The 23559-nt window shown below is 66.8% G+C and overlaps 1 protein-coding gene across 1 annotated transcript; it reads right to left on the bottom strand.

Moving 5' to 3' along the window:
- Nucleotides 1-313: 313 nt before the first annotated feature.
- On the bottom strand, nucleotides 314-19614 carry HCN2 (hyperpolarization activated cyclic nucleotide gated potassium and sodium channel 2). The gene is made up of 8 exons (XM_070624643.1): nucleotides 18976-19614; nucleotides 9721-10144; nucleotides 8418-8579; nucleotides 7147-7365; nucleotides 5923-6069; nucleotides 3123-3363; nucleotides 2780-2944; nucleotides 314-1131 (listed from the first exon to the last, which is right to left on the bottom strand). The coding sequence occupies exons 1-8, from the start codon at nucleotides 19590-19592 to the stop codon at nucleotides 464-466; spliced, it is 2643 nt and encodes an 880-aa protein (XP_070480744.1). The 5' UTR covers nucleotides 19593-19614; the 3' UTR covers nucleotides 314-463.
- Nucleotides 19615-23559: the final 3945 nt, after the last annotated feature.

Raw genomic sequence — 23559 nt, 5'->3', positions numbered from 1 at the left:
GCCCAGGCGCGGCCAGGACCCCGGCCGGTGCCGGCGCGGCTGCGTGCCCGCTCGGGGCGGGGCCGGCCGGTTATTGCGTGAGCGCGATGGGGCAGCGGGGAGCCGGCGGGCCAAGTATTGCACTTAAAAAACAGAGTCCTCCTCGGGCGGGGCCGCGCCCCCTGCCCCGGGCCGGCCCCGCTTCACAGTTGGGGAACTGAGGCACCGAGGTGAAGGGAGCCCCGCGCGCCGCGAGGCGGCCGCCGGGCAGGGGCGATGTGGGTGGGCGCAGGGCGATGGGGGACGCGGGGGCGCAGGCTGCCCGCCCCGCCGGCCGGCCCGCCCATCCGACTACAACTACCTACGTCTCCTCTATGGCTTCTGGGGCGGGCGGCGGGCGGGCCGGGCGGCGCAATGGCATGGCTTTGGTCTGGGTGGCGGCCCGCCCCCGGCCCGCCGGGCCCGCGGGGCGGCGCGGCGAGGGTCACAAGTTGGACGAGAGGCGCGAGCGCGCGGAGTCCAGCGGGTCGAGGCCGCCGGCGGCGCCGGGCGAGGCCGAGTCCCTGCGGTCCGGGCTGGGCGCGGCGGCGCGGGCGGCGGGCGCGGGCCCCAGGCGCGGCGTGGAGCTGCTGGCGGCGCGCGCGGAGGCGGCGGGGCCGGGGCCGGGGCCGGGGCCGGGCGCGCCGTGGGGCAGCGAGGGCTGCGAGGCCGACAGCGGGCGCGACGCGCGGCTCAGGCGGCGGGCGGGCAGCGCGGGCCCGCGGGGCGCGGCGGGGGAGCCGGGCGCGCCGTAGGGCGAGGTCCGCGGCGCCCGGGGGCTGGCGGGCGCGCCCGGGGGGCTGGCGGCGGGCGCGGGCCCCGGGGCCGCGCGGCGCACGAGGCGCGGCGAGCCGAGCGCCAGCGGCCCCACGAGCGGGCGCGCCACCTGCGGGCAGAAGCTCATGGCCACGGCCTGCTGCAGCGTGGCGATGGCCGAGGTGACCTGCGGCGGCGGCGGCGGCGGGAAGAGCCCGCGCTGGCCCAGCTCCGCCTGCTGCACCATCTCGCGGTCGTACTTGACGATCTCCTGGATGATGGCGTTCTCCTGGTTGTTGAACACGCCCGAGCTGAGGTCGTGCTGCACCTTGTGCAGCAGGATCGAGTTCTTCTTGCCTGCGGGGGGGGCGGGGGTGTCAGCGCGGCGGGCGGGCGCCGGCTGTATACAGCGAGCGGGTATGAGTGTCAGCTGAGTAGAGTAAGCAGGTGTGGGCGCCCACTGCATACAGCGAGCGCCCAGCAGAGCTCCTCCTTCGTGCACCAGGAACGCGGGCGCCTAGTGTATAGTGATTGCGTGGGAACTCCTCCTTCATACACCGGGAGGGCAGGGGCGCCTGCTGTATACAGCGAGCACGCGGGAGCTCCTCCTACCTACAGCAAGTATGAGTGTCTGCCATGTAGAGTAAGCAAGTGTAGGCGCCCACTGTATACAGCGAGCGCCCAGCAGAGCTCCTTCATACACCAGGAGGGCAGGGGCATCTGCTGTATACAGCGAGCGCCCAGGAGAGCTCCTCCTTCATACACCCGGAGGGCAGGGGCGCCTGCTGTATACAGCGAGCACGCGGGAGCTCCTCCTCCATGCAGAAAGCAGTATGAGCGTTGGCTATGTAGAGTAAGCAGGTGTGGGCGCCCACTGTATACAGCGAACGCCCAGCAGAGCTCCTCCTTCATACACCAGGAGGGCAGGGGCATCTGCTGTATACAGCGAGCACGCGGGAGCTCCTCCTACATACAGCGAGCAAGTACGAGTGTCTGCCATGTAGAGTAAGCAGGTGTGGGCGCCCAATGTATACAGGAAGCACACGTGGGAGCTCCTACATACTGCAAGCAGGTATGAGTGTGCTGTGCACAGCAGTCATATACTGAGCACCTGCTGTGTACAGCATCACACCCAGAACACATGCTTGTGCACAGCCAGTGCTGAGTGCCTACCATCTACACAGCATGTGCTGAGTGCCTACTGTGCACAGCAGGTTGTCAAGTGCCAGTTGTCCATAAACGTGTTGAGCGCTGCCTGTGTACTGGGAAGTGTTCCCTCTAACATCTCTTCCCCCCACCCAGGCCTGCTTCTCCAGCCGTCATCTTTATTCCCACAAATAGCCCCAGGGGCCACCTCCCTGATCCTGGGTCTCGTCATCAGCAAGTCCCTAGGGCTTCACCTCAACAGTTTCTGAGGTCCCTGCCTCCCCCTGCAGGCAAGGCCACCTCCACCCCTCTGGAACGCAAATCTGACCAGGTCCTCCCCTGCCTAGCATCACTGTGACCCTCATTGCTCCTGATTGACAGTCCAAACTCCTCCCCCACAGCCCATGAGGCCCCTCCTGTCCCCCAGACTCCCTCCTCCCAGCTGCCAGGCCTCGCCCCCACCTCAGGGCCTTTGCACATGCCGTGTCCACTCCTAGAATACACCTTCTCCCTTGCTGTCTGGTCACTCCTCCTCCTAGTCTCCACTCAGCACTACAAGGGCCCCCCCACCACCACCCCCAGCCCCTCCTCCACAACAGAAGCCTCTTGAGGGCGGCCCAGGGCCGGCCCCGCGGCTCACCGTCTACACCTCCTGGCACACAAGGTGCTCAACAGATGTTTGCCAAGTGAGCAGAAGTTCTGACAGCTGGGGACACCCACACTTTCTGGGAAACGGGCTGCATTTGGCCAGGGGAGAAAGCAGGTCAGAGGATCCGGTCTGGGGACCAGGGGGGCCCTGAGGGTCAGCTCGGCCCCGCTGCCTCCCATCCAAGCCTCAGCCCCTCCCGCAGCTGCTCACCGATGCGGTCCAGGCGGTCGATGGCCACGGTCTCAAAGGCCCGCCGCATCATGGGGTACTCCTCCAGCACCTCATTGAAGTTGTCCACGCTCAGTGAGTAGAGGCGGCAGTAGGTGTCAGCCCGCACGCTTGCCGTGCGCCGGCCCCGCGTCAGCAGGCAGATCTCTGCGCGCAGTGCGGGGAGGCGTCCTCAGCCGCCGGGCAACACCCAGCTGCCCCCGGCCACCCTCGGGGCCCTCCCGGCCACCACGGGTGTGCTCTGGCCTCCCAGAGCCCCTTCCCGAGGCCCACCAGCCGCCCCACCCCCTCCTCCATCCCCGGGTGGGGGCCTGCCGACGCTCACCCCCGAAGTAGGAGCCGTCGGACAGCTTCATCTCCTTGTTGCCCTTGGTGAGCACGCTGACCACGCCGTGCTGGATGAAGTACATCTTCTTCCCGATGGTGCCCTCGCGGATGATGTAGTCGCCCGGCTGGAAGACCTCGAACTTGAGCTTGGTCAGCATGGCCGTGACGAAGTTGGGGTCAGCGTTGGCAAACAGCGGCATCGAGGCCACCAGCTTCCGGCAGTTGAAGTTGACGATTTCCTGCAGGGTCAGGAGGTGGGGCCACATCAGCACACGGCCCGCTCTCGCCTCCCGTCTCGCCCCACCTCTGGGCCCGGTTCACCTCTCGAACCCTCAGTTTCTTTGTCTGTGAAAGTTCAACACTTTGACCTGAAATCCATCTTTCTTTTTTGGGGGGGAAGACTAGCCCTGAGCTAACATCTGCTGCCAATCTTCCTCTTTTTGCTGAGGAAGACTGGCCCTGAGCTCACATCCGTGCCCATCTTCCTCTATTTTCTATGCGGGACGCATACCACAGCATGGCGTGCCAAGCGGTGCCACGTCCGCACCCAGGATCCGAACCGGCGAACCCCGAGCCGCCGAGAAGCGGAACATGCACACTTAACCACTGCTCCACCGGGCCGGCCCCGAAATCCGTCTTTCTTAACAGGCCGACACTGGAGGTTTTGCCATGAAAGGAGCGAGAACAGACGCGCACAGATTCCCCACACGTAACTCCGTGTTGGTGACGCCGGGTGACACGATTGGACAAGAAAAGGCACTCGGAGACATAAGGAATGGGAAGGGAAAAGTAAAACTGCCTCTGCTGATGCGACCGCCCAGAAACCCTAAAGAATCAGTGGGAAGCGGTAACAATGTGGGAAGTTCGTCAAAGTAGCAAGTGATAAAAAAAAGTCAACGTGGAAACCAAGAACCTCAAAACCAATCGGGTGGATGGACGTCCGGTGACGGCTGCCCTGGGCCAAGAGGCTCCTGGGGGCCGGAGTCGTCCCACGTGTGATCTGGGAGGCGTCACACGGGGGTTTCACTCCTCGCCCGTCCGTCAAGAGCCCTGCGGCACGGACGCTGTGCCGGAGGATGCATTTCGGTCAGAAGGGAGCTCACTTTGAGAAGAAATCAAGAGCCTCCACATTTACAAACCAAACCCTCTCAGCAGAAGCTAAAACGGGGGAGACGACCCCACTCACACCGGCGCCAGGACCTCAGCCGAAAGGCGCGGCCTGAATTTGACAAGAAATGTCCAAACTCCTTGAAGAAAACTCAGAAACGCTCCCAAAGGCACAGAGGGGAGTGGGACACGCGGTGCCGCACACGGGACTCTGACCGTCGTGAGGACCAGAGACGTCCCCCCCGCCGTCCACTCGTGACGTAACGCGACCCCAGCGAAATGCCACCAGGTCTGCTTTCAGGAACGGGAGCTGGTCGAGTGCATTTAGGACAAACCAGCAAAACAGCAAAATGGCACAATTCGCAGCACAAAGAGCAGGAAGCCGGTGAAAGAGGAGAGCGAGGGCCGGGCCGGCCCTCCCAGCCGCCGAGACGCGTGGGGAGCCTCTGATTCAGGCGGCGGGGGCTCGACCCCCATGGAGCAGACGGCCAGAAATAGACCCGAGCACAACGGGGCTGGACTTGAAGGCAGAAGTGGCCCCGGTCACGGGGCAAAGCCGGATGTGTCCGCCCCGCGGCGGAAGAGGAGCCCAAATCCTATCGTCACGTCACGGTCCAGGGCGGACTCCAGAGGGGTCAGGGGTCCACATGTGGGATGTGAAACTACACCAGGTTCTGGTGCCATGCAAGTATTGTGCACCTGCTGTATACAGCAGGCAGGTATCGGAGCCGACTCTGCACAGCAAGTATGTATCGCCCGCCTGCTGTCCATACTAAGAAGGTGCTTGCTGAGCACCTGCTCTGCACAGCAAGCACACATTTGGCACCTACTGCATACAGCAAAGCACACGTGGAGCACCTGCTGTGTGCAGCCTAAAACTCCACCACAGCCAAAAAAGTTAATAGACAAAGGGCCATCGGGATGGAAATCTGTGTCAGAAAGAGTTGAAGTCCTCCAGCTGGAATTGCTGAAAACAACAGAAAGGCCCGAAGGCCTGCAGAAAAACAGCAAAAGTCACGACAGGTCGCAGAGAAACGCAAATAAAACAGCTCTGAGGGGCCGGCGGTGCTGGGGGACGGCCTGAGGCTCCTCCCGCAACGCGCAGCCCACTCCGGGGGACCCAGTGCCTGGCGTCCGGATCCGGGGCAGGCAGCCGAGCGAGGGGCCCACACCCCCGAGCGTGCACCCTGGTTTCGTGTTAAAGAGGAGACGGGGGACACGGCGGGCAGAGGGCCGGACGGAAGCCGGGAAACCTCTGAACACGGAGCCGTGTGGACAGCTACGTAACAGCCAAGTACAGGGCCGGGTGGGGGGAGACGGCCCACGGGCACCCGTGTCCTTTGGGGGATAGGAGTGTAGGCAATGGTGGTGAGTACACCACTCTGACTGCGCTAAAACCCGCTGAGTTTTACTCGTGTTCTGGTCTGTGAGGTCTGTCTATGAATGAAGGAATGAATGAATGAATGAATGAACGAACGAGTGAAAATTATCAAACATAGTGAAGTCAGTGCCCCCCCAGGAAGAAGCCTCAGAGCCCCCCACGCAGACCTCGGGCCTGTGTCCAGGCCGCGCGCTCCCCTGGGGCCCACAGGCTCACCCCCAGCCGCCTCCCCGCTCCATCCTTCTGAGCCGCCCCCTCAGGCACCACTGTGGCCTCAGTCCTTCCTGCTCGCCCGGAGGCCGCGCCTCACCTCGCGCAGTGGCCCGCTCAGCTCGCCCAGGATGCTGTCCTCGTCGAACATCTTGCCCTGGTAGCGGTGCTCATAGTAGTCGTGGATCTTCTGGCGGAAGTCGGCGGGCAGCTTGTGGAAGGACATGTACTGCTCCACTTGCTTGTACTGTAAGGGGGGGGGGGGCCGCGTCAGCATCCCCGCTGGGACCCCCGACCACAGCGACAGACCCAGGATGCCCGGCTCCATCGGACGTCAGACACACAGGCAACGAGTTGGGCGCGGCGTGGGGACGGGCCGACGTGAAAGGTCACTCCCGCGTCCTGAGTTTTATCTGGCAACCCCCCCCGGGGCCCCAGGCCCTCAGAGGGGTCCCCTGAGATGCTGGACTCTGTCCCAGAGACCCCAGTCTCGGCCGCTGGCCCCAGCCCCCCTCCCGATGACCTTTCTAGAAACCACCGCTCAACCCCTCTGAGCAGGGCGGGGGTGCCAGGCCCTGCTGTCTCCAGGATGGTGCCCCAGGGGGGCCCCGGCCCCGCTTCCGCCCGGCCACAGCTGCCCTGAGCTCAGCGGAACCCGTGACGGCGGGCGGGTGGTGGCACCAGCTCCTGTTTGGGTGCGAGGCCCGCGGCTTCCGGACAGCCGGGGCGCTGGCACCGGGCCCAGCTGACCCGGCCGACCCGGCTGGCACTGCGGGGGGGCTCGCGGCTGCCCAGCCAGGCTGGCGAGGGGGCAGTGGGGCGGGACAGACGGGGCAGCGTCTGGCAGGGGAGCCCAAGCTCACCCTGGGCCTTACGGAGGGGAAACTGAGGCACAGAGTGGAGAGTGAAGCTAGACTCAATGCTCGCTCTCCCTCGGCCCTTCTCGGCCCCCAGCCCCAGGACTAGCCTCATGGAGGCCCCCCACCCCGAGGACAGATCCGAGAGGCCCGGCATCCTCGCTTCCCCGAGGCTTCCCCTGGGGCCCGGCCGCGTGGTGTGTTCTCCAGCCACCCTGCTGGGCGCTTCCCCGTCCCAGCCCCTCATGAGCCGGCGCAGAGACCCCCACGAGAGCCCCACCTCCTACAGAGGTGCCCCCTGTGCCTTCTGCCCCAGGGTGACGCCCCTGGCCTGGCCCCGTCCCGTTCCGACCCCCTCACTCCTGTCTCCCCCCTGGGCTTCCACCCCCCTCAGGACCTGGAAGGATGGCGGGGTGGCCTCCCCAAACCCCCAGACCCGGGCCAGGGCCGCGCCTCCCCTCTCAGACCTTCTCCTGGTACTGGCGCCGCGAGGAGTCCAGCGACTGGATGAGGGCCGTGGCGTGGCCGATGAACATGGCGTAGCAGGTGGCGCCCACGATCATGCTCAGCATCGTCAGCCAGATGTCCGTCATGCTCTCAGGCGCCTGCCGCCCGTACCCGATGCAGAGCATGTGGCTCATGGCCTTGAAGAGTGCGAAGGAGTAGAGCTCGCTCCACGAGTGGTTCTGCAAGGCCGCGGGGGGGGGGGGGGGGGCGGGTGGGTAGGGGCTCACAGCCCCCAGGGAGCCCCCCGACCCCAAGGGCCCCGCCTGCCCGTCCTCCCCCGGGCACCCGAGGTGGTGAGTTCCCCGTGTCCAAAGGTAACCCAGAGAAACTGAGACTCAGGCAGGTGACAGGATGTGTGCGTGTCACAGCGAGCAAGCGGCAGGGGCAGGTCTGAAGCCGCCTCCTCACTCCACTCTTGGGGAAACTGAGGCTCAGAAGGGCCACAGTCCGGCCCTGGGGGCTCAGGAGCCCCCGCCCCTTTGCAGCCTCTGATCAGAGTGTCTGTGAGGCTGAGAGCATGTAGAGGTTCCAAGGATCCCCGGGGGCGGTGAGCTGGGGACACCGGGATCGGGCCAGAGGGCCCGGGAGGACCCCCTGCCAGTCCTCGGTTGACCCGGCCGCGGGAGGGGTGGCGGGGCCCCATTCAGGAAACAGCACAGCAGGCCCGCGTGTCTGCCAGACAATGAGCCGCCTCAGCCGGCAGCTGTGCCAGGCGCCGGGCGGGCGCCCTCTGCCGCTCCGCGCCCACGAGCGCCCACCTGCTCTGTGCGTGACTCCACGCGCATCGCATGCCCCCCCGACCCCAGACGCACCCAGTGGGTGGGAGAAAGGCTCCCCGTGGTGCCAACCCGACTTTAACGCCTGCCCGCACCCAGCCGCTGGGCCTCCCTCCATCGATTTTTATTTCTGGCCCATGAGGCACTTTCCCACTGGAGGGTCAGGATATAAAACGGTCTTTTAAATAAATGCACGTGAATAAAAAAGTGGAGGCGACCGGGTAAAAAAAGTAAGGGGACGATGTCATCCCTGGTGACACAGCCGTCGCGGTCAAGGACGTGCGTCTCATCTGTCTGGGGTCTGAGAGGCTCAAAGTGGGGACCGGAGCCGCGAGGGGCCCTGATGGGGGGTTTCAGGCGTTGCGCACTCCTGCGGGAGCGCTGGGGTCTGAGCCGGGGCCTCAGTTTCCCTGTCTGCGCGGCGGGCCGGGGCGCCGGCGGGCGGGCGGGCTCACCACCATGCCATTGATGGACACCCAGCAGTTGCGGGGGAAGTCCTGCAGCATCGGCACCAGAAACTGCAGGCAGCCGTCCCAGTGGCACAGCAGCAGCATCATGCTGATGAGGTTGCAGATGCGCATGACCGCGCTCGCCAGGTCGTAGGTCATGTGGAAGATCTGGGGGCGGAGGGGCCGGCGTGAGGGTCCCGCAGACGCCCCGACAGCGGGAAGCGGGAGGAAGACGCTCCCCCCCGCTCCCCGACAAGGGGACCCACATTCCCCCCAGCAGCGCTCTGAGAGGCGCCCCCTCACGCGGCCGGTACGGCCCCTGCTCCCGGGAGGCCCAGCTGCTTCTGGTGGATGAAACGTCCTAGAGGAGACACGTGGCCCCTGCCCAGCCCGCCGCCCACCCTCTCTCTCTGGACCACCTCGTGCCCACTCGCTTCCCCCTGGAGCCTTGTCCCGCCCTGGAAACTGAGGGCGACATCGTTGGGCACAGGCGGCAGGAGGTGGGTCCCTACTTGGGGGAGAGGAGCGTGACTTCGCTTCCCTGAGCCTCAGTTTCCCCATTGCCAACGGACTGTGGATTCCTCCTCTCAAGGACAGAATGAAGGGAAGGGGCACGGATGCGTCGAGGGTCAGCACTGTGCTCTCGGTGACCCCACCCTGCGGATCTGCCCCGTAGGGACCCCTGTGACCCCACCCCTTGGCCCCCCCATGACTCTGCTCCTGTGCCTGTCACAGGGTTTATCTTCTCCCTGGGGACACAGCCCTGGACCCTCGGAGCCCGGAGCCGAGCCACCATCACGGCCCCGCCCCCACACCACGGGCCCCGCCCACATACCCACAGCCACGCCTCCTGCACCCATCAAAGTCCCTCCACCGCATCCCTGGCCACGCCCCCTGCGCACACCACAGCCCCGCCCCACCCATGGCCACGCCCCCGTATCATGTCCACGCCCCCTGCGCCCATCAAGCCCTCATCCCACATCGGTGGCCCCGCCCCATCCCCGTGGCCCCGCCCCCGTATCATGTCCCCACCCCCTGCGCCCATCAAGCCCTCATCCCAATCCGTGGCCCCGCCCCATCCCGGTGGCCCCGCCCCCGTATCATGTCCCCACCCCCTGCGCCCATCAAGCCCTCATCCCACATCCGTGGCCCCGCCCCGTCCCCGTGGCCCCGCCCCCGTATCATGTCCCCACCCCCTGCGTCCATCAAGCCCTCATCCCAATCCGTGGCCCCGCCCCGTCCCCGTGGCCCCGCCCCGTCCCCGTGGCCCCGCCCCCTGTGCCCCTGCCCGGCCCCGGGCCGCCCTCACCTCCTCCCACTGGTGGATGTAGCGGATGAGGCGCGACAGGCGCAGCAGGCGCAGCAGACTGAGGATCTTGGTGAAGCGCACGATGCGCAGGGCGCGCGCCGTCTTGTAGACCTCGGAGTCGATGCCCTTCTCCACGATGAGGAAGATGTAGTCCACGGGGATGGAGGACACGAAGTCCACCACGAACCACGTGCGCAGGTACTTCTTCTTGATCTTCTCGGGGTCCAGGATGATCTCCGTGTTGTCCTCGATCACGATGCCCGTGCGGAAGTTCAGCACCAGGTCCATGAGGAAGAACGTGTCCGAGACCACGTTGAACACGATCCACGGGGCCGTGGTCTCGTCCTTGAAGAAGGTGATGCCCACGGGGATGATGATGAGGTTCCCCACCATGAAGAGCAGCATGGTGAAGTCCCAGTAGAACCTGTGGGGAGGCGGGCCGTCACTGCTCTGTGCCTTTGCCCTCGTGGTGACCCCTGCGGGCCGCCGTCCCCACCGGCACATGTGCCTTCGAGGACCAGCCCAGGTCGTCCCTCCTCCTGCAAAGCCGAGACTTCGGCCTGGCTCACGGCTGGCGTGGACCTCGCCTCCAGGAAGCCCTCCCACGCCTAAGACAGCACCCAACTCACCCCACTGCCCGCTGGGCTTCCCCAGCCCGGGTCCCTCCCGCTGGCCCAGTCCTGGCACAAGTCGGCATCCAGAAAACATTAGGGAGAAGGAGAGAGGAGCAGCAGAGAGGAGCTGGGCGTGGGGAGGGCATGTGGAGCGTTGGGGCTGCTGGGCGGCAGGCGCAGTGGGGACATGGGGGCCAGAGAGGGCAGGGTGGGAGCTGGATGTGCACAGCCCAATGTCCAGGGCTGCGGGGCCCCAACGCCGTCCCACGCGGCCGAGCTTCCACGTGGGGCACTGGAAGGCTGAGGGGAGGGGTCTGGCTGTGTTTCCGTTTCAGGAAGCAATCCTGAGGGCCAGACACAGGGAGGAGGCGGGGCGCCCGTCCAGGAGGGAGGAAGAGAGCTTGGCAGGGACCTGAGCGATACACCCAGGACGATACACGTCCCCGAGGTCGGTTCCAAAACCCCGCCTGGGAAGCGCTCTCAGAGAAAGGCCCGGCCATTCAAAAAATACCTGCTGATGGCCGGGCACAGTGTTCTGAATAAAGCTCGTTCCCAGGAGGACATACGGACGCAGCAAAAGGCCACAGAGACAGACGCCCGGCCCCATAGCAACCGAGCAAACGCACATCAAACCGGCTCCGAGGGAGGACTGCCTGTCGGTTCCTCAAAAAGTTAAACAGAATCATCATCTGATGCCGCGGTCCAGCTCCCAGGACCCGAGAGCCGGGACTCGAACAAGCCCCTGTACGCAGGCGCCCACAGCAGCGCCGGACGGTGGACACACCCAAAGGTCCCTCAGTGGGTGAAGAGACACACACATGAGTCCACCCACACGCTGGACTATTATGCAGCCATGAAGAGGAGCGAGGCCCTGACACGGCCGCACGTGGACGGACCTGCACACACGACGCTCAGGGAGAGAAGCAGACACAGAAGGACACACGGCGTGTGACCCCATGGACGTGAAACGTCCAGAACAGGCAGATCCACAGACAGAGAGCGGGCTCGTGGGGGCCAGGGGCTGGGCGGGGGGTGGGGTGGGAATGGGAGTTTCTGTTTGGGAAGATGAGAAAGTTCTGGAAATGGATCGGCCGATGGTTGCACAACAATGTAATTATACTTAATGCCACTCAACTGTGCACTTTTAAGTTGTTAACTGCTGAATTTCATGTTATATATATGTTTAACACTGTAAAAAAGACCCTGGGGGGCTGGGGGTCTCCTGAGGAGCAAGTGCCCCAGGTTGGAGGTCTGAACCCACACCCCCGTCTAGATTCAAGTAAAGGAGGGCTCGAATTCTGAACAGAGTCATTTATTTGATTTTGCCCCTGACTTTGCAGAGACACCCACCCCGGATCACGTCAGCCCACTCAGCTCTCTCGAGAGTTTCCTCCTCCCGTAGGCCCGGCTCCCTCCCCGTCACGGCCCGGAGTCCCCATGTCCACTTAGAGAAGGCTCCATCCCACGTGGGCAGACAGGGCCTGGACGGACCTCAAAGGCTGCCACTCCTGGGCCTCTCCTCTCGCATGAACAGAAGAAGAGACTGAGGTTCCAAGGGGCTGGAGAGACTCGCCCAAATTAGCACAAGTAAATAAAAAGCCGTAAATCCAGTGCTGGCCTCAGAGAGCTCCCTATTTTGGGAGCCGCTGTGAATTGGCTCTTTCTGGATGGCCCTGCGAGGGAAGAGCTATTAAACGCCACGCCTGCCTGGTGACCCAGGCGTTCCACTTCGGGGAATTGAGCCCAAGGAAACTGTCCAAGAGGAAGAGAAAAAAATTAAAAAGCGATTTGTACCAAGATGTTCACAGCAGCTCGGTCTGCAACAGCCAGAGCCTGGAAGGGACCCAGCGTCTGACACCGGGGAGGCAGCAGCCAGACTGGGCTGACACCCAGCTCTCCTGCCCTCGGGCAGGCGTGACCTTGGGCAAGTGCCTCCAGCCTCTGGGAACCTCAGTCTCTTCTTCTATCCATCTTGGGGGAGCCCAGGGAGTGGCAGCCTTGGAGGGTCCCCCTGAGGCTGCCCGGCCCACCCGTGATGAGCGGCCTCGGGGCCTCACCACCATGGGGAGGGAGCTGCAAAACCCGCCCAGGGTGGATGAAGACCTTGAGAACTAGACGGGGCCACGTGACCCGGGGGTGCGTGTGAAGGGCAAAATCAAATGACTGCTGGAAATTCGACCCCTCCTTTGCCTGAATCTAGACGAACTGTGGGGCTCAGACTCCGGCGCTGGGGCATCTGCTCATCCTCCAGAGCCCCAGGGCCCAGCATCCGACGGGACTGGGGGTCCCACCTGCCTCCTGGCCCCGCTCCCCGTCCCCAACCCCTAGGGCATCCACTGCACAGCTAATCCTGCCCCGAGTCTTCTCTGGACTGAGACCTGACTCCCTCCTTCATGGCACACGACCAAGCAAGCAGGAAAGAGTAACTGAGAAGGCCGGGCCGCCTAGAAACCACGGGGGGGATAGCTAGAAACCACCAGGGGGGTCCTAGAAACCACCAGGGAGCCAGAGACCATGGTGGTGACTAGAAACCACCAGGGGCCTAGAAACCACCAAGGGGGCCTAGAAACAATCTAAATGGCCACAGAGCTGAGGGCGTACTTGACGGTCTCCCCTTCTATCCTTGGGGTGGGGTGAGGGAGGAGCAGGCACCACTTCCCCACTGACAGACCGGAGCAGTGGCCCAGCCCGGGAGTGAAGACAAAGAACTGAGACCCAGGCCCGCAGCCCCCAGGGCCCGCCCCCTGTCCACTGCCCCCACTGTCCGGGAACGGCCCCTGCAGGCCGGAGGCCCAGCCCCCTCCCCCCCGCCGTCACGTGGTGCGGCCTGTCTTCCAGGCGGGTGGCGTCCCCGGGCTCAGAGCAGCCGGAGCAGAGGACAGGGGACCAGGGCGGGGCTGAGGGGCAGGACGGCCCAGCGCATCCCCGGGGCATCCTGCCAGCTCCAATGGGGAGAACCCCCCCCACCCGGCCTGGGGCCCTGACCCTCGTCCCTCCAGCCAGCCTGGTCCCCCTGGAAGGGGCAGGAGGAGGAAGAGGGGAAACTGAGGCCTGGGGCAGAGGGTCCAGGGAGGGGACGGAGCAGCCTCCCACGTTGGGCCACCCCAGGGGCCACGGGGGACACAGGCAGCAGCAGAGGCCTGGCGCACAGTCAGCCCGCGGCTGCCAGGCTCTCCCTTGTCAGACCCCGGCTGGGACCAGGGAGCAGCCGCTCAGCCGTCCCGGGGGATGCTCAGCAAGAACATCAGACAGAGAAACTGAGGCACGGCAAGTGTTATGTGACAGAACCCAGGCGGCCAGACTTCCAGGCTGGAGCTCAGGCCATGGGGTCACCTTCCTGCTTCTGGCACTCAGGGCCCCTCGCTTTGAAGTTCCCGAGGTGACAAGTGCCCCGTTCCTCCAGGACAGAGCGGGCGGCGCCAGACGAGGGCCAGGGGGTCTTTGCCCCCCACCCCTGGGCAGGGGCATCCTGGGAGCTCGGCCAAGGCCACACGGCCGGTGGTCAGGGACACGGTGGACGAGGGCGGCCGGCTCCCTCCTCACAGGACCGAGGGGCGAGAAGCCAGAACCGGGCAGGAAGCAGTGGGAATTACGTTCAGCAAATCCGCGGGATCAGGGGCTGAAGTGGGCGATTAAGGGTGATCGGGGATGGAGGGTCAGGGCCGAGCCCTCGGATATGGAGTCACGGATCCCAGCCGGCGTCAGGGCTTATGAAAGGGACACTCTCGCCGGGGAAGACGCCGGATTCCCAGGTGATCCCAAGACGGGGCAGGCCGTGGGGCCGATTGTGCGCTGGGCCCAGAGGACACGCGGTGACCGGACCGACCTGGGGGCCCAGCCGGGGTCGTGGGACGGACGTCCCACACACACAGATAAATGGACGGGATGCTTCACAGGGGGCCCTTTAGCCGGGGTGGGCACGGAGGGCTTCTTGGAGGAGGCGGCATTTGGGCGGATGATGGAGAAGGAGCCGACTGGCGCAGTTTGCTGCAGAAGGAACAGCAGGTGCCGGGGTCCCGTGGCTGCCGTGGGGCTTCCCGGTCCAAGGCCAGCGGGCAGCCGGGGCTGGAGTAGAGGGAGTGAAGGGAGGTGAGAGGAGATGAGAGACGGCGTGGGGCCTCCGGGACCACGGTGGGAGGTTTCAGGTGAGAGGGAAGCTGCTGGCAGCGGGGGTTCAGGAAGGGGGCCGAGGGTGGCATCCAGGCAGGAGACGGATGGCCTCTGCAGGTTGGATGTGGGGTGGGTTCGCTGACGGGGGCGGTGCAGCAGGGTCCAGCTGAGCAAGTGGGCGGCCTGAGGGACCCCCGGAGCAGCCCCGGAGCCCCTGGGCCGTGAGGGGGCTGGGGGACGTGAAGGTTTTCAGGTGGGAGATGCAGGGACCAGAAATTCCAGATTCTGGCTGGAAGCCCCCGGAGAGAGGAAGGAGCCCCGGCCGGACCCTTCGCACGGACCACAGAGCGTCCTGGGCCTCCCGCCTGGGAAACGGGTTTGTCCACGGCCCCCCCGCTCGGAGCGCCTGGGTGCCGGGTCCAGAGTCACCCTCGCCCCCGCCCCCCGGCCCCGACTCTGGATAATGCTGGTTTATTCCCGTGAGCTGACACGTGGATTTGCTGAGCCCCATCCTGATCCCCCGCTGATCCGCCGGGCCAGCTGGGGCGGGGGGGACACGGGCTCTGGTCCTGTCGTCAGTTCTTCAAGCCGGCCCCCCTCCACCATCCCAGTCCCCCGGGGGCCCCAGAGGATGGGACACAGATACAGGGCGGCATCCGGGGCCAGAAAAGAGACCGGCTCCTCTCTCGGCCCTCAGGCCTCCCCGGGAGGACGCGCCCGCAGCAGGAGAGACTCGGGTCGGACCCCAGAGGCACTTACAGCCTCAGGAGCCGGTGAAGAGCCAGCCGCCCACCCTCTCGCTCTAGGGAGACTGGGAGCTCCTGAGGGAAAACCCCAGACCCACCGGGGCCCCCCCGACCTCCAGGTCACTCCCACGACGACCAGCCGAGGAGGCGGTGGGAAGCGGCAGGAGAAGCCAACAACCCAGGACGGGAGACGGGGTCCCCCCACGCCCCCCTCCACCTCCTGCTTCACCACCTCAGACTCGGCACGTTCGAGCCCGTCTGGCCCCCAGAATCAGGGCCACCGGGGTGAAGGGAGCGGGAATTAACTACATTTATTTTTTAAATTATTTTGGGGCAGACGCAGAAGGCCCCAGGCGCTCCGCGAGGCCCACCACCCTCCTTCATCAGTTGGTTTTCACGTTTGTCCCCAAAGAAGGAAAGTCAAACCTCCTGATCCCAACCCTCCCCTCTGTGTCTGGAACTCGCGCCTCGGCCGCCCGCCTGCCCCAGGGTCACCTCCCAAGACGGCTGCGTGTGAGCCGTGGCCCCGCTGCGCTGGTGTGGGAACAGCCTCAGGCGGGCCCGGGCTGGTCCAGAGCCGCGCGGGACACCAGGTCGCGAGCAGACCCGCCTCTGCCCAGCACCCCACGTGCCTGTCGCCTGGTCCCCAGACACGTCCTGGGCCCCCATGTGGCCCGGCCCCAGGGAGGGACGGGGACCTCGACAGGCCGTGAGCCCGTGGCCGGGCCGGGAGGCAGGTGAGCAGCGCTGAGCAGCAAGGCCACTGGGGAGGGAGTGCGGGCGGGCGGGCGGGCAGTGTGGGCACCAGATGGGGCCATGCCGACGGGCAGGCAGGGCCGGCCTGGGGAGGCGACCCGGGAGCCGGAGCGGGGAGGGCAAGCGTCGGGAGGATGGGGTGCAAAGGCTCGAGCTCCACGGACGGGGAGCAGAAAGGGGGTGAGATCTGAAGCCCGGAGAGATGCTGGCATGCACCTCCCCCTCATAGTGCCGCATTTGGGGAAACCGAGGCAGCGAGGCCCAGCGGGGACTGGAGGCCAGGCCCAGGCAGCACAGGTCTCTCTGCAGACCGCCCAGGACACTGTCCCCAGCACGGCCGGCCCCACGCACTCCTGCCTCCTGGCCTTGGCCCAGCTGTTCTCTGGCCCCCCCACCCGGGGACACCTCCCTCCGCCCAGGTCCATTTGTCAAGAGCCTCCCTCCCCGGGGCCTCTGCAAACACAGAGGGCGGCACGGCCAGGGCTGTTCCAGGCCACCAACATTAACTGTCCCATTCTTGGTGCCAGGTGGGTGCCAGGCCCGTGCGCATGGGACGGGCTCCACTGGCAACAGAGTCACAGCTCGGGGAGTGGAGCTGCAGCGCGCCCGGGCGGGACCTGGGGGCCTGGGGGTCCCTCTCCACCCCCCTCCCTTGTCAATCGCATGCGGTGGGCAGATACGGGCCCCAACGGGACGGTGGTGAGCACAAGGGGAAGCAATCGTGGAAAAACAGACCCGCAGGCTCCATGCTGGGTTTCTAAACACGAACACACACACGCAAACATAGAGACAACCCACAGCCCAGGCCCGGGCGCCCCTGACATCTTGAACGATCCCCAGAATGCCTATTTCCTCCCATTCTTCTTGGCCTGGACAGGACCTGGCCAGAGGCTGGGCTGCCTGGTGGTCAAGAGCGTGGACATTGGGGCCTGCAGGCTGACTCCCCCATCTGCCCCTGATGAGCTGTGTGGCTTTGGGCCGGTGACTTTACCTCTCTGTGCCCCCCTTTCCTGACATGAGGATTAATCGACATTGGTCAGGTGCTCCGACAGCGCCCGGCCCAGGGTGGGTTTAGGAAGTGTTGCTTCGGTCGGGTGCTTGGGGTCTGCCCCTGTATCAAATGAAGGGTCTGGGGGGGGGGCACAGTTCCCGAAACACAGGGGCTTGTGGAGGTCCTGCTGCACCCCAGCTTGGCGACACTTTAAGTTTTTAATTTGACTGTGGCTCCCCTAGTCCCAGCTACTACGGCCCACACTGGCCCCGGCTTGCTCCCCTCTATTTTACCCGTCATCTGTGCAGCCGGACCGCATGGCCTGCCCAGGGTCCCATGGTGGCTGCTCAATGGGGGCCACAGGACGGGGAGGCCCAACACCTCCTCCGGGCAGCCCTCACCCCAGGCCACACACAACCCCCTCTGCAGCCAAGAGGAAGCCCGGGGCCTCCCACCACCCAGGGGACGCTGCAGGCAGACACGCCGGAGGGGACGGGGGAATGGCTACTTTCTGCAGCCCCTCCCCCTGCCCAGCATGTCACTGACGTCCCTGCCCAGCCAGCTGGCATTAGCTGTCCATTCACAGTGGGGCCAGGCAGGCCGGGAAGCCTGGGACTCGAGTCTGTCCACATCTCACGCACCGAGATGCTCTCTGGGCCTGGACCGTCGACAGAGGAACGCTGAGCCATCTGGGCCTCCCCCCGGGGCCCCCGGAACCTTGGCCTCTCCCACAACCCGAGCCAGTGGTCAAGCCAGTCCAGCATCCACCTCCCAGGGTAGGGCTGAGGGCTGAGAGGTTGGAATCCCGGACTTCCTTCCAGCCTCTGTCCCCGACTCTGTGCCCTGGGCCTCAGTTTCCTTGTTTGTCAAGCACTGGGGCTTGGGGAAGGGCCAAGGAAGGGGAGAGCCCACAGCCCCTTTCCCGGCTCTGGGGACCCAGGAGCCAGTGGGGTCGCGGACCGGGCTCCGGTCCAGGGGACGCGGCTGCTGTCCGCGGTGCTGAAACCGCGCCCGGCGGAGAGACGGGCCCGGCGGCGGCGGGACCCACAGGGACCCTCAGCGCCCGGCTCCCCGGACACACATCCCCCACGTACACAGCTCGCCCCCACTGCCCGCCGAAGCACACCCGCCCGGGCACACACACGCTCACACACCCCATCTCTCTCCAGCACACACCAGTGACCCACCCCGCAGACACACCCCTAGGGACACGCCTCCCCCCCTCGCTCGGCCCTCACCCCTAGGACCCCCGCCCCCCGCGGTCACATGCCCGTGACCACACACACGGCCTGCAGTGATCCGCACCGTTCGCACTCGCAGGCCATGCGCACGCCCAGGAGCCAGAACCGCAAACACACACAGCCCGTGACCTGTGCCGGGCCTCGCTCTGAGCCCTTCCGCGCATCCACCGGCTTAATCCACATCAGCATCCACACACCCACTGACACATGGGCACACCACCCGGCGCTGGGCTGACGCGGCTCAGAGAAGACATAGCGCCGGGGCCTCTCGGTGCCCCCTCCTCACGCGGTGCCCAGGCCCGGGGACCTGGGACGCGCCTGGCTGCGGCGCGGGGCGCAGGCGGCGACCGTGGGAGGGGGCCGTGTTCGCTTAACCCCTTCGCCGCCAGCCTCTCCGGGCGCGTCCTTCCACTCCGGGCGCCCTTCCTTCCCTCCTCCCTCCTTCCGCGCCGCCGCCTCCTGGGCGCTCACTTTCCCCTCTATTCGTCCTCTCCGCCCCTGCGCGCTCAGACCCCGGTCCTGCGGCCCGTGACGTGCGCCCACCCCGCGGGGCGGGGGATGTCAGGTGCGCGGGAGGGGGCGCGCCGGGGTCACGGCGGCAACCCGCGCGCGCCTCCCAGCGCCCCTCCAAGGGCGGAGCCCCGCGCACCCAGGTCATTCCGGGGCGGGTCCCGGACGCGCCTGAGGTCACCAGGGGGCCCCTAGGTCACCCGCGGGGCGCGCCGCCCCGCCCTGCGAGGCGCTCCAAGGACGGCCACCGTGCGCGCCCGCTCGCCGCGCCCCCCGCGGCGCCGCACCTGAAGTCGCTGTAGGGGTGGATGATCCAGGCCCCCGCCGACTTGACGCGCTCCTGCTCGCGCTCCACCGCCTTCTGGCTGCCGAACATCCGCAGCGAGAACTTGTTGACGCCGGGCTGCAGGAGCGCGCCGAACTGGCGCTGCATGAAGCTGGCCTGGCTGCCGTGCGGCTCCCCCGCCGGGCCCGCCTCCTCGCTGCCCGCCTCGTCCGCCGGCCCCGGGCCCGCGCCCGCCCCGCGGCACGAGAACGACACCTTGGGGCCCCGCGCCGGGCCCTCGGGCCCCGCGGGGCTGCACTGCGGCTCGCCGCGCCCGCACTCGCCGTTCGGGCTGCCCTTGGCCGTGCTGGCCGCGCCCGGGGTGCCCGGCCGGCCGCACGAGCTGTCGCGGCTGCGGAGCCGGGCCCGAGGGCCGCCCTCGTCCGCCGCCTCCGGGGGCGCCGGCTCGGCGCGGGGCGGCTGCTGGGGGGGCGCGGGCCCCGGGCCCGGGGGCGGCGCGGGCGGCGGCGGCGGCGGCGGCTGCGGCTGGGGGGGCGCGGGCGGCGGCGGCGGCGGCCCCGGCGCGGGGGTCGCGCCCGGGCTCTCCCCGGGCCGCCCGCCGCCCCCGCGCGCGTCCATGGCGAGGCGGCGCCGGGCAGTGCGGAGGGAGCCGCCGCCGCCGCCGCCGGCCGAGCCCGAGGGAGGGGGAGGCGGGGCGGGCGGGCGGAGCCGCGGGGCGGGGCCTGGCGAGGGCGGGCGGGACCGGAGCCCCGCCTCCGCCCGCGCCCCGCCCCGCCCCGCCCCGCCCGCTCCGCGCGCGCCCGGGAAACTGAGGCCCGGGGCCGGGGACGGCCCAAGGTCACGCGGCCCCGGGCCTCGGAGACACGCGCAGGCCTCGCCCCAGGAGGGGAAACTGAGGCCCGCGAAGCGGAAGGACGCGCCCAAGGTCAGCGGGCCCGGCCTCTGCGCGCGTCCTTGGCGAGGGGCCTGTCCCTGCGCTCGTCGCCTCCGTCCGAGGGCACAGCGGGCGGTGCCGCTGACGCCGGGCTCGGAGACGCGGGCCGCCCCCGCCGCCTCCTTCCTTTCTATAGGTTTGAGAATTTCCATAATAAAAGGACGTTTTTAGAGGCCGCCGGAGTCCTGGCTTTGTCCCTTGAAGGCCCCGGACCGAGGCCTCGTGTGTGGGGAGGGGCAGAGTGGGGTCCGCGCGCGCGAGTCTCCGGCTCCCACGGTCGCCCCCTCTCCCCACCTCCTGCTCACGAGGACAGGCCGACGAGAAGAGCCCCCCCAGGGTGCTGGCGACCCCTGCCTCGAGCAGTGGGGGCAGGGCGTCTCCTGTAAGGGGGTGGGCTTTAAAGTGGGGAAGTGCCCAGGGTCACAGGTCCCACCCCCCCGCCCCGTTTCTCTGCCCCTTGGGCTCAGGCCCCCAGCTCTGGGAAGACCCCCTCAGGCTCTGCTTCTGGGCTGGAGCCAGCTTGAGGGTGATTCTTGGTGTCAGGTGACACTGGGGACTCTGTCCTTAGCCCCAGTCCCCACCCCAGCTGTACCAGAGAGTGGGAGGTGTCCTTAGGGGAGGGTGGTGGGGAGACAGACGGAGGAGAGAGAGGAGGCCTGCAGGACGGTAGGAGGGGCCTCCTGGGACCCTTCAGCCTCACAGCACCTTTCTGCCTGAGGTCCTGGCGGTGCCAGGGCCCTGAGCCTGAGATGGATGACTCCCTGCACACAGTAGGTCTTCAACAGCGATTGAGGGATGGGCCCATCTGAACAATGGGAGGCTGAGCCGGGCCATCTCGCACACCCCCGCCAGCCTGGCCCGAGCCGTGGGGATTCGGCGCCCCCACCAGGCGGGTCTGGCCTCCTCCCAGGGGGCCACCTCTGCCGTGCCCTCCGCCAGACCCGCAGCCAGACAGGCAGGCAGGGCCGCTGCCGGTCCGTGGTGGCGAGCGGCTGGGCGGGCAGCAGCGTTGGCTGTACCAGGCTGGGCCCGCCCCAGGCAGATGTGTGTTCCAGCTGAAGGGGGACCTTTCATGCTCGCCCTGGGAAGATGTCAGTCCGGGCAGGCGGCTAGGGCCCCGGGGCTCGCGGCTGAGAGCGGGGAGGCAGACCCGCGGCCCAGCCTGAGGGCCCACCACGCCTGGTGGTGGAGAGGCAGACACAGCCCTCCTCCAGGGGCCTGGCCTGGGCCTCAAGGCAGAGGACTCTGCGACCTGGGGACCCAGGCCACTCTGAGCCTGGGGGCCTCGTCCCCAGGTCCTGAGCACTGCTCCCCCACAGGCTGCAGCCGTCTCTCCTACCCGCTCTCACCCCTCGTCCAGGCTAGGCGTGCGTTCGTTCGTTCCCTCATTCATTCAACAAGGACTTACTAAGCACCTGCTCAGGGGCTGGGATTCAGAAGGGAACCTAACGGGGCTGAGAGCCGCACAGAAGAGACAAAGGACCAGCACGGCACACGTGACGTTTAGTAGGGTGCACATCCTCCCTTAAAAGGTGGTACAGGCTACATGACTCAGAGCCGGGAGAGGGGATGAGGAGGTGCTGGGGGCAAAGTCCGGGGACCTCTCGGAGGAGGAGATGTCTGTGTGAAGACCTGAAGGCAGGGAGGGATGGTGTCCTGTGGACACCTGCAGGAAGAGTATCCTGCAAGCAGCAGACCCTGTGCAAAGGCCCTGAGGCAGGACAGTGCCTGGCTGTGTGAGAAAGGATGCTGAGGATCCAGGGGTGGGTGTATGGGAGGGGGACACCCAGAGACAGCAGGTGGGCCTCGACTGTGTGCACAGGTTAACACTGACTCTGTTGGGGGCCGGCCTGGTGGCACAGCAGTTAAGTTTGCACGTTCCCCTTTGGGGGCCCGGGGTTTGCTGGATCCTGGGTGCTGACATGACACCGCCTGTCAAGCCATGCTGTGGCAGGCATCCCACATATAAAGTAGAGGAAGATGGGCAAGGATGTGAGCTCAGGGCCAGTCCTCCTCAGCAGAAAGAGGATTGGTGGCAGATATTAGCTCAGGGCTAATCTTCCTCAAAAACAATAAAATAAAAATAACAAACCAAAACTGAGTCAGTTCACGGTAGGCTATGGGCTCTTGATCCCCATGGCCTCTTGGTGGAAACCCCTTTCCTCCTGCCGTCCAGTCGGCCCCCGACTCTGCCCCACTGTCACTGGGCTCCAGGCACAGAGCCTCCCGCAGGGCAGCTCCTTGGGGCTCTGGGCCAAATCCTGCCCACCCCGTCCATGCTGGCCCTCGAGCCTGCCCACCCCCAGCCTCCCCGTGAGCACTGAAGCCCGTGTCCTCCTCAGTTGGGGCAGGTCCTGGTGGAGCCCAAAGCCCGCAGCGCGGGGCCCTCAGGGTGAGACGACGTGTCAGCCCAGGAAGGCAAGGCCAGGCCCGCCCTCGGCCACCCCGGACCAGGGAGGGGCCGGAGGACCCACCGCCACCCGGATTCTGCACGTCTGACCTGCCGTGGGGGTGGGACAGGGCTCCACGTCTACTGCTGGCGTGGGAAGGGGGCGGCGCGTCCCTGTCTCAGAGCCACACATGCAAACCCCACTGTGCGGATAGAACCCAGACGGCCAGTCCTGAAGCCAGTGACCTCAAGCAGAGAATCTGTCCCCTGGGCCTCAGTTTCCCTGGCGTCTGCAGTCCTGCTGACCCGGGACTCACCCTGAATGCCCTTTCTTCACACCCCAGCCGGTTCCCTGCCAGCTCTGCCCTTTGCTGCCGGGCGAGGCCCCAGCCCGCTGGCTGCCTCAGGGCCCCACATAAGGCAGCAGTGCCCCGGGAGCCACAGCACTGGGGTGGGGACGGGGCTGGCTCGGGCCGCTTCACAGGGTGCCCAGTGAGGGGACGCGCAGGCCCAGGAAGGCGCCCCTGCTCCTCCGATGGCCCCTGCGCTGGCCCTCTGCCCTCGGCCGGCTGGACCTGAACCCCCCAGGCACCCGCCAGAGGAGCCCCCTGAATCTTGGGACTCCTCCATCCCACCCCTGAGGAACCTGAGGCAGCTCCTGCCGCCTGGTCGCCGCTCCCCAGCACCATGGGCTGCATGCTGCAGGCGCCCATTATATGCGTGTCGGGTGCACGGAAGGACAAGAGCTCGGCGCTGAGGGGAAGCATGTGTGCGACCAGCTTTACTTCCACGCGGGGACTGGAGGGCCCTGGGGTGAGCAACGTCGGGGGGGGGGCTCCTTCTGGGTGAGCCAACCACACGTCGGCAACCGCCTCCGGGGTCCTGCAGCCGCTGATGCTCCCGAGTCCCGGGCCGCTCGGTCGAGCGCCGAGGTGGTGGACGGACAGCAGCACCCAGAGGGCACGCGCAGTGTCGCCACGAGGAGCCCGTTTCCTCCCCAGACCCGTAGCCCCGGGGACATTGGTCCTCCGGGCCGGGGAGTCCGACGGTGGGCGCCGGGCTGGGGTCTCGCAGGGCCTGGGGCGGGGGGGGGGGGGGGGGCCCGGGTCCCGCTCGGCGGCGTGTGCGTGGCGCCCTCTGGTGGCGGCCGGGCTCCCCACAGGCTGTGGGGCCGGCATGCGGGGGGCAGGGGTGGGGGGGGCCACCCAGGAGGGCACCGAGGCCTCGCTGAAGCGTCCTGTCCGCAGGCAGGGCGCCCCTGT

Source organism: Equus przewalskii, chromosome 6 (genome assembly GCF_037783145.1).
Source record: "Equus przewalskii isolate Varuska chromosome 6, EquPr2, whole genome shotgun sequence".
Classification (NCBI taxonomy): Eukaryota; Metazoa; Chordata; class Mammalia; order Perissodactyla; family Equidae; genus Equus; species Equus przewalskii.
This window is presented reverse-complemented; position numbering and strand designations above follow the sequence as displayed.

What these genes read in the sequence shown, in the direction of transcription:
- HCN2 (XM_070624643.1), bottom strand. Translation starts at nt 19,592, where the DNA reads ATGGACGCGCGCGGGGGCGGCGGGCGGCCCGGGGAGAGCCCGGGCGCG. An exon ending in TGTCCATCAATGGCATGGTG is followed by an intron (nt 7,366 to 8,417) that starts GTGAGCCCGCCC and finishes GCGGCCTTGCAG; the next exon opens with AACCACTCGTGGAGCGAGCT. An exon ending in CGACCGCCTGGACCGCATCG is followed by an intron (nt 1,132 to 2,779) that starts GTGAGCAGCTGC and finishes CCCCCCCCGCAG; the next exon opens with GCAAGAAGAACTCGATCCTG.